General features: G+C 47.0%; 2 protein-coding genes across 2 annotated transcripts in view; one reads left to right on the top strand and one right to left on the bottom strand.

The window, feature by feature from the left end:
- Positions 1 to 12381, top strand: part of Setd3 (SET domain containing 3) — a 93214-nt gene that overhangs the window by 6085 nt on the left and 74748 nt on the right. The window contains exon 8 of the mRNA XM_050192318.2: positions 71 to 129. Coding sequence (XP_050048275.1) covers positions 71 to 129 — 59 coding nt within the window. The remainder of the gene's footprint in view (positions 1 to 70; positions 130 to 12381) is intronic.
- On the bottom strand, positions 31 to 5709 carry LOC140213740 (uncharacterized). The gene is made up of 2 exons (XM_072285015.1): positions 5226 to 5709; positions 31 to 2034 (listed from the first exon to the last, which is right to left on the bottom strand). Exons 1-2 carry the CDS (start codon positions 5449 to 5451, stop codon positions 1421 to 1423), a joined length of 840 nt encoding a protein of 279 aa, XP_072141116.1. The 5' UTR covers positions 5452 to 5709; the 3' UTR covers positions 31 to 1420.

The following is a 12381-nucleotide window of genomic DNA, read 5'->3' as shown; positions in this document are numbered from 1 at the left end:
TTTCGATAAGGAACACTTTGAACAACTGAATTGTAGACAGGTCTTAGTGCAAATTTTTATTCATCCACAGACACACCCTCTTGCCAAGAGCCTTCCTTACAAGGACTGCTTCACATATGATCTGTACAGGTAAGTTGCAAGCTCTCTTACTACAGTGACAGGCTCACCATAGGCACGATATGGCACTCAAATGGCTGGCTGTTAACGGTAGTAGTAAACACTATCACTGAATTTCTAGTTGAGATCTGAAATTGTTTTGAGCCTCGAGTATCAGGAAAATACCGGTAGGAAATTTTACTCCTTCTGCTGAACTAAGCACTCCATTATAAAAATTCATACACTGAGGATCATGTCTAAATAAAAGTATGGAATAATGGTGCAGTTGTAAGCCAGCAACTGCCTACAGCTAAAAAAGAGCCATGTTCATCATGCTTTGGAGAAAGAACATTTTTGGTGCCTAATTTCTTGGAGCAACAGCAGAAGTGGCTTGTGGTAACATGGCTTCTGTGGCCCATTATGAATGTACTATAATACACAGTAAATAAATACACACAACAAAGTCACGCCAGCTGTAGCAGCTGATAACACACGCAACATAATACATGCTTACTACATAATAATCAGAAGAATTAGGAAACAATGAAAGCACTCCTTCTGTCAAATGAATACACACAGACATATGTATATGTTGCAACTTGCTTACACGTCAGTGGCAATGGCATTGCACCAGAACAGTTTGTAATACCCTGTACTAATAACCATTTATGGCACCACTGTAGTTAACAGTAACTGGCTATGTAAACATGCCATGAGATCTGTTTTGGTCGCACCATCGTGGACACCTGGCTCAGCAGAGAAGCATGGCAGACTAGATGTACGAGATAATGGCAGCATACTTGGATTGTAAAACATGCTTAAGGTTGTAAAACGAAGCAAAACGCACACTTGAATGCACAATAATTTTGATGGCTTCTCATGCCACTCTTGGCCATCATGGTCTTGGACAAGCACATCAAGCAAGGGCTGTTACTATTAATGGCTAATTTCTCTTGGTGATCAAATTGCGCATCGGTTCCAGGCGTTGTTACACAAGCCTGCTTCTGCCTCGCAGTATCCGACTGTTGTGCAATGTTGACCATGTTTCACATGACCGAACTTTCTTGTGTGCATCATAACCACTTGCGATATCGCCACTGGTGACTGTTTCATACAGCAAATGCAAACACAAAGTCACGGTTGTGAGAAAAAAAAAAAGTCGGACGGCAGGCACACGTGCATAAGCTCTACAACTTTCTGGGGGCACTTGTTGCCGAACTGGAGCTATCAGCATCATAGAGGAAGACAGCAAATGAATGCTGCTACTTTTTCAGGCACATTTGCCCTTGAGATTATTGAGCCACGTTTGGTTTTGGCCAGTTAATCACGGTATGGATATCCTGCTGAAGGGCCCCTGGTTTACGGTGGCCTGCTTCTCCCGGCGCTTTGCGATCTTGACCATGTTCTGCATGACTCGAATGTTGTTGTGCGTGTTCAGGAATCGCTTGCGACGTTCGCGCTGCTGTCGGCAGCGGCAGACGGCAAGAACGATTGCAAAGAAGGCGACGGCGACGATGATCATGGTGGCACACAGCGCAAGCGTCCATATCGTCGTCTCCGATAGCACCATGGTGGTTACGCCGCTAGTGTCCTCGTCGGCCGTGCCATTTGTTGCTGGCTCTAGCGTTTCGTTTACTCGCCGTTCTGGCCCCGTGGACTGTGGTGAAGGGATGATGTCCTTGCTTTCGTGCATCCCTGAACCGTGAAAGCCTTTTTCGGACTTGCCGTACTGGTCCTTGTCTTGGCTTGCCAAGTGATCAACTCTGGCTGGTTCTTCTTGGGGCACGCCGTGGCCACTGTTGGCGGAGTATACTTGGAAAGGCGGGTACAGACCTTTGGCCAGAGAAGGACGTCGTAGCCCAAACCTTGTTCGGTGTCGACGTGGCGGCGGAGAGCGAGGAGGAAGAGGACGTGGCTCCGCAGCATTGGAGCCCTCTCCTGCAAGAAATTGCATTTCTTAATGGTTTGGAGCTAGCGTCAGATATAGGGCTCCATGGTTGCACGCTCGATTAGGAAGGCAGGATTCATGGAAATGAAACTGGTGCCGTAATGCACTAGGAGTCACTGTAGATTTCAGATGGTAAGAAAAGCAAATGTGTGGTAGCGTATGCTAGGAATTAAGCTGAAATAATGATGGGGCTTTATGCGCCAATGTTTCACAACAGATCAAAAGTAAAATTATAGTGATTTGTTTCTACCCTCTGTGGTATTTCATGGTTCACCTAAATGTAAGCACACTATTGTTTTTGCATTCTGTCTTTATTGGAATGCAGCCGCTACGGCTGGCTTCAGTATGTTTGTGTGTTGAGATTTCGACATACATTTAAATAACCAATTGATCGCACAAGCAGTTTTGTGCTATATGCAGTGTCATCTCTTGTAGCCGCTGTGTTTTTGGGATGTTAAAAAGACGCATGTGAAAAATAAGCTACCTTCTACGGCAGGACAAGTTTTTCTTCAAATGCAAAGCATTCTCTTTGTGTGGGTTTCCTAATAGAATAGTGCTTACTGTTCTATTTGTATGTTATTCTAAAATTCCCTATTCGAAATTGTTAAGTAATTGTTTCTCTTCAAATATTCGGTACTCGGAACAACACTTGGGGCTCTTGAGGGACAGAGACCGATGCACGTGAGGGCTGTTCCAGATGATTTTGGTGTTGGAGATTTGTTGTCGCTCAGAGGCATGAATTCCTGAGCGAATGTATTGGGAAGGTAACTCCGGCAGACTGATTTGCAGTCATTCAATAAGAATGTGTGCCTCAATTTTAGGCAGACTACATATGAACTTGTCCCAATTTAGGCAAGATAATTTATTAGTAGACCAGTTTCACCATGTTTGCCTGCCTTTAAACCAATGTGAGGTGCTACAGCATTAGGCTTCTTTCATTCAACGAACATGACAGTCTATGTGCACGATGTACTATCACCTTGTTTCATTGCAGCCTATGTCATGGTGTTCCACATAGCTCAAAGCAATGGTATCTCCTTTACAAGCTCCTCATTTGCATTGGCATGCTGTTGCGACCAGCATTACATGCATAAATGCAACAACAATTTAACTCTCTTCTTATTTTTTTATCACCAAATGGATTCGATGCAGGCTTTGTATTTCACCTTAAGTGAGAAAATATTTGATTCACTATTCAGATGTCATTTTTATCCATAAATCGTATTCGGTTTCATTCAGAAAATTCAGGATGCAGACATTCCTAGTAACTGGCCTTTCTAGAGCATAGAAATAGCCACCCCTAATGGAAAGAATGATTGATAAGCAAAAAAGAAACGCACTTAGAAACCAAATATGAGTAGCACACGCAACCTGATGTTGCCGCACAGGTCGCTACGATGTCATTTATTTTTTTCGGGCACTTGATTGGGCATAGTTATTCTTTTGGTAAAGGTAAACTATGTTGTACTTAAAAGGAGCCAAATACTGGTGGAAGTAGAGTTATTTCGCCAGTAGAAAAATACAGGCATGAGGCTTACAGACAACATTCCAGAACATTACTGTAAGCTAGATCACGATCCGACATTATCCTACATACTGACAATTACCAACAAGCTATTATCACTCTTGGCTGATGAATTGATAACACTGTCAAAATACAAATTTCTTAAACCAAGCAACAAAACTGCTGGGCGCTTCCACCTTATCCCAAAAATTCACAAAATTACATGCACTGAACTATACAGCACTAATATCCCAGGGTGCCCGATTGTATCAAACAACAACACCCCGACGGAGAGCATCGCCACGTTCCTTAACCACTTCCTTGGCGACTTTCCCAAAACACTTCCGTTATTTGTTCAAGATACGCCGCACCTACTGAGAATTATGGAGCACATTAATACTAAAGGCACACTACCCCAAAACATAATTCTCGCAACGCTAGACATCACGGCCCTGTGCAGCAAGATTCCAATTTTCCTATTTCTCCATTTCTAATTTGTCCCTGCCTCCTACTCAACTTAATGTACTCTTTCACGTTTTTATGCATATATCAACTGTACGACCCCTTTTCCCATATACACCTGCCCCTGCCCGCTTTTACTCATGTCACCCTCCTATTTGTTATTCTGATCTCAGCTCACCCTTTATTGTTTTTTGTCTGTTTTTATTTTACCTTTTTGAAACACCTTTAGCAACACGTTCCAAAGTTCCAGAAACCAGGATACCTTTTTCGGTGTCACAGTGACACCGGGGGTCGCCACTTCTGTATACCGCCGTGACGATGGCTACGTTGAGCTACTGGGGCTAACGTCCCTTGAAAGACCAAGCTGCTGCCTTCCCGCTACACCATGCATTGCGCCCCAGACTCCTGGTCGCCATCTTGGCTCCTTCGTAATTACCCGACGCATTGCTGCTATGCTACTGAAGTCATTCTTTCAACTGATGTCTTTTTGGGTCTTTTTTGTTACTCGCGCGCTGACTGGCTGACCGGCTCTTCTACAGCCACAAAACCCGTGCCGCAACGACACCCCTGAATGCTCCCTAACCGGTCGCTCCCTCAACACCATTCCATGCCCTTGTTTTCTTCTTCTTTTTTCCCTCTTGGTCTCCTTGTCTTTTTTTTTTCTCCCTGCTCTCCCGCTATTGTCCGCTCGTCCTAGGGACCACGCTTACAGATGTCAGGCAAGAGCGCTTATTTTCTTTGGAGTCTCTCCCTTTACGACGAGCCACCACCGAAAACAACCGCACGTAACGTCGCTTACTAACCCGTTAAAACTAACATGCCGAGGATGACGAGGCCGCTTTTGACGAAGATAGGTCCTCCTATCGAAACGTTGGCCAGCCTTTCTGAGATACCTTATCCCTGTTTATAATCTTTATACCACAGTATGCTACTTGGTAAGTTTGGAAACGTATCATGGTGCCACAGTAGCCCAAATACCAGATAACACTTCCAAATGTATGACGTCATACTAACCTACCGGCGCTCAGATTGCGGCGCAAGATAAACGAAACCGGTGTCTGGTCTTCATACTACTCTCGTAGTAGTCAAACGCATGAACGCGAAAACTAACGAAAGGTACAATTTATAAAGATCACTATGTCAGTCTGAACTGATTTATAGCGTTTCTCTTTAAAGGCCCTTTAATCAATCGACCAACTGGCCTGTACTACAAACCGTGTGAGGGCTGCCCGTCGGTGCTGTTGGGCTCGGGGCTTGCCCTGTAGTGCGGGGGGTCGAAGAGGTGGCCGCGCACCTCGTGCCCGGGCGTCGAATCGCCGGACATCGATGACCTCGGCGGCGGCGACGATGACGCGTCGGGGGTCGTCGTGACTGGACCCGCCGACGCTGCCAGGCAGCAGGCCGAGACCGCCAGCGTCCACAGCAGCGTCCTGGACGCCATATTTTCCCGAACGCTCGCCGCTGGCTGGCCAATCCGCGACGCCTTCGTATCACGGGAGTGCTTCGTCACCGTGACACGCGCGCATCTGCGAACGTGCCGCCAGGCCGTGACGTCCAGGGTCCTCCTCGGTGCTGTCCCCTGGACTTTACGGCTCCCGGCAAGATTCGTTTGCTTGCAGGAGCGGTTGGACGTGGTTCGCCTCTCGATGATGTGGCCAGGGTGGACTCCTGCTCCAGTTTCTTGCAGTCACCGCCTGCGATATCTGTAGTGTGAAGGAGGTTAAAGACAGCGTGTGGGCGTTGAAGCACGGTGGGGGAGAGGGAGGGTGGGTGATAAGGCGGCAGATTTACGTACACGCGTCGACCGTTTCGGTGTCTCGGCAGCAGTATAGCGCCCTCAAACGTCGCCAGACATTGTGTTAAGTGCCTACATACGTCCGCCGGCCCGTGTGCGATGATTTCTCTCCTTATCGTTTATCGCTGCGCATTAAATTGACGTGCACTTATAAACGCGAATTACATAAGTGCTCGAGAGCCTGCTGACCATTCGGGATGCTGTGCGCTTTTCGAGCGCTGTCTTAAAAGCGGCAGGAGAAGGGGGAGGTGAGGCGATGCAACGAGAATTGTCAAGAACGTCTCTATCGTGCTGCCCTGTTTTGCTCGAGTCTCTCTTATCTGTCTAATTGCGATGAAGGAACCAGGAAGCGTCGGCCGACCGTCATATCCAGCGACTTGGCTCTAAGAAGGTGCCAAAGGACTCTGCCCTTCTCAGCTGACCAAATTATTTATTATTATTATTTGTTTTGAACAAATATATACAATTAACAGGAAAGGGAAAGCGAGGAGCAGGCTGGCACAGCCACCGGAAAGGGCACAACGCCTGTCTACTCTTCAGATGGGAGGTGACAGCAACACAGAAATGGGAGATAGGAAGGAGGGGAGGAAAGAGGAAAGGAAGAGCAAGATGACAAATCTAAAGAATAAAGTAGAACACAGTACAGATCACACACAGTATGGCCGGTCACTGAACGCCACGCTACTACAGAATGTTGAATAAGATAATTTCGACGCTACAAACGTGAACCTAAGTTAGCTCTAAAAAGTAAGTAGAGCGCGATGAGCCTGATCACGTTTAGACGCACAACCGCTGGAGTACAAACATTCGTCGAGTGACGTACACCGTAGGCCAAGAAGATGATAGTCTCGCTAGCGACATGCGCTGCGCACTGAAAGCGGGACACTAAATATAACATGCTGAAGTGTCTCACAGCGACCACAAGATGTATACGATGGACTCGCCACACGTCCATGTCTGTATAAACGTTCGTGCACGTTCACACAGCTCACCATCAGCTTGAGTAGTTGTCCTCTAGCGCGTCGAAGGAAGCCTCGACCGCGAACTCGGGGCGGGAACGTTCCATTTGCGACCCGCTGGTCTGGATGCTGCTTGAGTAGGTGGCGACGAATCAGCAGACGAGTGTCATCAAGCTTGCACAATATTTCTGGGTAGTCACAGTTGTTTTGAGCGCAAGTAGAAGCGAGCCGATCAGCCTCTTCATTTCCGGTGATTTCTACGTGGGAAGGTATCCATCGAGCAACGAGAGATACCCCACGTGATGAAATTTTGCTCGCAAAGTGAGTAATGCTGCGCACAAGTGGACAATCAATCTCACTGCTTTGTAACCTGCTAATGGCAGCGCTGGAGTCCGTAAAGATGACAATCTTCGATGTAGTTAACTCCTTTTGCACGTATTTCAGTGCAACATTAATCGCTGCTAGCTCAGCAGTTGTTGACGCAGTTGGATGAGGTATTTGGAAGATGCGCCGTACTTGAGGCGAAGGGCAGAAAAGAGTTGCAGCGGCGCCTTGACCATCGCTGTGTACAGATGCATCTGTGATTACTACAAGGCCAAACTGGACTTAACTGGCGAAACAGCTCCTTGCGGTTTGGGTACAGCGAAGCACTCGTAATAGCGAGTCACGTGTGCGGACGTTGTTTCATCAACTCGGAAGTGCTCATACAAAAAAAAAATTTATGGGGTTTTACGTGCCAAAACCACTTTCTGATTATGAGGCACGCCGTAGTGGAGGACTCCGGAAATTTCGACCACCTGGGGTTCTTTAACGTGCACCTAAATCTAAGTACACGGGTGTTTTCGCATTTCGCCCCCATCGAAATGCGGCCGCCGTGGCCGGGATTCGATCCCGCGACCTCGTGCTCAGCAGCCCAACACCATAGCCACTGAGCAACCTCGGCGGGTTGTGCTCATACAAGACGTGTATACACTAAGGAAAGGTCTAACTTGGTCAGCTTTTGGACTATATAGGTAAGTTTAGGTCTAGTAACGCCGTCTACCTTGGAGGAAGCTTTAATTCGGGAGAAAAATCTAAACACATGGGAACAGAGAATTCGCTTTTGATGTGCGTCTGCTGTACCGAATTCAATTAATTTTATTGCATTTAAAAAGAAAAAATAAGTGTTAATTTACCGTCAGTAAAGATAATCTCTTTCAGGCCATCAATCTCTTTGCAAATTTTCTTGTCATTGAAAAACTCTGAAAAACTAAAGGATCCAGGGGCTCAGCAAAAGCAAAAATAAAACAAAACATCGCACTTTTGTGAGCTGCACTTCTTGAAGCGTCTACAGCGGACGAAATTGACCAGGTATGCGTGACTGTGAGACATACTACTAATTTTCTACCCCCGTATCTAATCGTAATAATTTGACTCGTGTGTGAACTTTGTCAGCTTAGAATGCAGTGGCAGTGTACTGAACAGCGATGTGTTTCAAGTGCAATGTCGGAGATTTGTAAGGGTGCTTCACCATTTTTTTAAGGAACTTACCGGTTTTCGGCAACTTAAAAAAAAGAAGAAGTTTAATGCCCAATATGGGGGAAGATCCTGCTTGCTACAGTTGGGAGATTTTAAAAGCAACAAACCGCATCCAAATGGTTAAACGGTTGTCTGTTGAGAACAATTCTGGAAAATGGGAGTTGGCCTTAAAGCCGTCGTTCTAAACTGTGACGCGAACATTGCGACTCTTGCGCGCTCGTTTACGTTACGTCGACGCATTTCCCCCAAACGGTGAAGGTTTCTGTAGAAGTAAGTTGGAATTCACAAGTCGGGGATAACTTTTCAGCATCGGGCTCGCTTCTCTTCCCGCGAAGTTGCAGATCTACCTTTCCCGAGATGAACTGTGGGAAATTGGAGCATCGAGCTATGGTGTGCGCTTGAGTCAATGCCGAGGAGCGGCATTCCTGCAGCATTTCTTATGACATAGATAGCGTGCAGTATACACTATAGGCGGACGTTCTGCCTGAAGGTCGTCACAGCGGTGCAGTTTACGTGCACGGCGCGTGTTTTTGACGGCGTAGCCTTGAGTTGCCGACGTGTACAATCTCGGTTGGCGGAACCGGCAAGGTCTTCCTGTCGTTCGGATATCTTTGTGGAGCGAGGGATCCACGTTAATGGGGCTGCTTAATGTCGCCGCTGTATCATAGGTGACTTGAGATAGCACCGACGGTACGGTAAGGCACGCGTCATAGGTATGCGCGTGCTTGGTTTGACTCCTTGAAGCCTCGGCAACGCACTTTCTGCGACCGGTGGCGTTATTCTGCGTGACAGCGTAACGGGCCGGAAGAATTATGACTATGTGCGTCAGTTGTCCCGTGTCCTTACTGTGTGTGTAACACAAAAGTTTGGGCTGTGCAGAAGTAGGATGTCGCGTTATATGGCGCACGTACGAAAAAGACTTCTCGCCGTCCTCTGCTCTTCCATCATTAAGAACTTCTCCCATGGTTAAGTTGCGTCTTTAAAGTTCTTTCTTTGTTTTTTTAAGTATCAATAGCAAATCAGTGATTGACATTCGTGTGGTTCAGCAGTGGTTCAGCCTACTTATTTGCGGCGTTACGAAAAGAAAGACAGCGGATAAAAAATGTAAAAAAAATGATTAGAGTGCGCTGGTTAGGCATTCCGAGATCATGAGAGGCAGCTTACGGATTTAACATTTACCAGGGCGAATAATCGGGCTAGGTAGTGGCGCATTCGTTCCCGTTTGTGCTGCACTGGCCGCGGTAGCTCAAGTGCTAGGCGTTGCTTAGCTGAACACGAGGTCTCGGGTTCGATTCCGGTACTATGCGGCCGCATTCCACTGTCTGCGGACCGCGGCCTAAATAGTTTACTACAATACTTCTTTATTCAAACTAGTCCTTGCTTCGGTAGACAGGAAATGCATGCATGATAAGGTCATGATATAATAAAGGAAAAAAATTGCTCGCTTTCCCGTAATCGAGAGTAGATTTGAGCATGAAAGGGCAAGCGGCAAAGCAGATTGGTTGGAGATTATACTAGCCACAAACTTAAAATGGGTTTAGTGCATGTTTGCAACGGCACATCTCACCACACTGCACCACGCCATACTGTGCACTGATATATATGGATGCTGCCCAGCTAGAAAAAGAAAACCGGCTGAAGGCGGCACGAGAGGCAGCGAAAGACGCCAGGGAGACTGGGCGCACTGCCTAGCTAGAAAAAACAAAGCACCTGAAGGAGCGTGGCGCCATCTCTCGAGGCGACGCGAAACTCACGGACCGCTGGCGTTTAAAAGAGCAAAGGCAACCCTGTCTCAGCGCCAAAAGATGATAATCGAGTGTGTGGTGCACTGTATCTGCCTTTCGAACGTCGCTATTGGAAATGACAAATAAAACTTGAGCGTACTAGAAGTTACAGCTTGACTGATATCGTGAAGAAAAATTAGGACGAACTGGGAAGCAATATTTTTGTAACTTGTTCGGACAGTAACTAGCGCATGTTTTTGTAAAAAAGATGCGGTCCTGTAAACGGTTACAGTTCCTGTAAACGGTCCTGTAAAAAGGGTTGAAAGCCAAGAGACCGCATTTTTAAAATTTTTGACTGGCTGCCCGGATGATCTCGTTTTGTTCTCGCAACTTGCCCGGATGTTCTCGTTTGAGTGCCCGGATAACGGCTCTGCCTTTTGGCTCAAGGTCACTTGAAAGCAGCCGACAACAGGAGCTAAAAGCATTCACGCCTAAAAAAAGGAAAGCCATTCTTTCACTGCTGCTGACAGAACGGGGCTCGTTAGAACGTCCAGTCAAACGTGGTAGTAGCTGCATTAAATAAGTTGGTCGCGTGGAGCAGTACTTAGTACACTGAAGTAGCGTGACACCTCATGCAAGGGGTTCAATTTACCCGCAGCACAATAGGGGGTTATAGAAATAACACATTGAAGCGTTAGTGAATACCAAAAGCCGCACGCCCTGTTTGCGTTTGTTAGTTCTCCTGTTGCGTTCTCTTCTGTATCTCCGTGCGCTGTTTTGTTTCACGCTTGGTGGTTTGCGTACCTTAACTGGGAATGCGCGAAAACAAAAGCTTCCTAGCGTCTGTGTTCTATTCTTCTTTCGTTTACTCTTTTTTTTTTACCTCGCCGATATTGGACTTAAAGCGGCGAAAACGGTTCTCATGCACACCGTGGCAGAATTAGTTATATGTCGGAAAAGAGGAAAAAGAAAGAAAGAAAGAAAGAAAGAAATTATGACGCCGCTGTATTCTTTATTTTCCTTTTTTTTTTCTGCTGTGTGGTTCCCGAGCATTTAGCACATCTAGATTTTCTCGCTGTCGCAAAACCGGGCATATCCCTTTCAGAATCGAAGACAAGACGTTTTTGTCGAATCGGTTTAACGCTTCCACGTATGCAGCGTATGCACAGTTCAGTTAGCGAGAAATAACAAGACATTTCCATCCGAGCAAAGGTCACGCCTTTCTATAGGGTTCACGCCGAAAGTGCGCTTGTTTGCATAACTTCGGTATGCATTGTCATCGCGCTTCTCCTATAAAGCAGGGTCAAGTAAAGGAAATTGGTCTTGCTTCGAGAAAACGTTGTTTTGGCAAGCTTTGTTATTATTATTATTTTTGCTCCGCGCGCTTACAGACGGCAGCCTATGTGTTGAGCAACAGGCACCGCTCTTCGAAGGTTCCATCGAGCCAAACAAGTGGCGATACTATAACCAATTCCCGATGTTGGTACTTCGTTGTGTCTACAGAGGGGAGGGGGGGATGCTTGTCTCGTTCAAGAAGGTATTTCTACACAGCGGCCGGTATACAGCTCTTGGGTCTTTGCACCGGTCGCGTTCCAGTCTGATGCGTCGGTGATCGGTCGAATGGATTGCGAGGACAAAGGGGTCGGTTGGTGTTTGAGCGGCATATTTAGCTACTTTGTTTCTTTCTCTCTTGTATTATTCGTATCATCACCATTCTATTTTGCCTGTGCTCACGCGCACTGGCTTTCTGTCTGCTGGGAGACATGAGCTACTGAATTGAGTCAAAGGAGTCGGGAGACACGACCTTCGGGTCGTCGGCAGTGTAATCCGGTCGTTTACTTTTCGAAAACTTTGGATATCGACATTCTCCGCACGCCAATCTTCTTCTCATGTTTCTTCTTATTGGCCCAAGCCGAACGTGGTATTTGCGGTTGCGTTGCTCCAAACATGTCCGGTATACTGTACGGGGATGCGTCTGCACGGTGTTTCAGCCATCTTGCACACTCTGGGGTCACGAACCCCCTAGGCACTTCGGTGCCGGGCATGAGGGCGGGGCTACGGCGCCCTCATTTATCAATCCAGAGTCGCCGACATTGGCCGGATGTGAAGAAAATTAGGCGGCGTTCCGAGTGACAACGACGGCCCTTGCTTCTCGTATAGTGTACGATCGAGTGTTACCCCCTCAGCCATGCCGAGCTGAGCAAACACTCGTACTTCTGATCTCGACCCCGCACGTGACAAAGTTTGCGAGCTGCCAGACACTTCGACATTTTCGGGTCTTGAACCGTGACAAGGTTCTGAGCGCAGATGTGGCGGCGTATGTGCGTGGCTTCCTTTCACCGCTGGCTAAGCTTTGGGCTCGCGCTGCGGTCTGC

This window comes from Dermacentor andersoni, chromosome 10 (genome assembly GCF_023375885.2).
Source record: "Dermacentor andersoni chromosome 10, qqDerAnde1_hic_scaffold, whole genome shotgun sequence".
Taxonomy (NCBI): domain Eukaryota; kingdom Metazoa; phylum Arthropoda; class Arachnida; order Ixodida; family Ixodidae; genus Dermacentor; species Dermacentor andersoni.
Note: the sequence above shows the minus strand (reverse complement) of the source record. Positions and strands in the feature narration are given on the sequence as shown.

What these genes read in the sequence shown, in the direction of transcription:
- LOC140213740 (XM_072285015.1), bottom strand. Translation starts at nt 5,451, where the DNA reads ATGGCGTCCAGGACGCTGCTGTGGACGCTGGCGGTCTCGGCCTGCTGC. An exon ending in CGACGGGCAGCCCTCACACG is followed by an intron (nt 2,035 to 5,225) that starts GTTTGTAGTACA and finishes AATTTCTTGCAG; the next exon opens with GAGAGGGCTCCAATGCTGCG.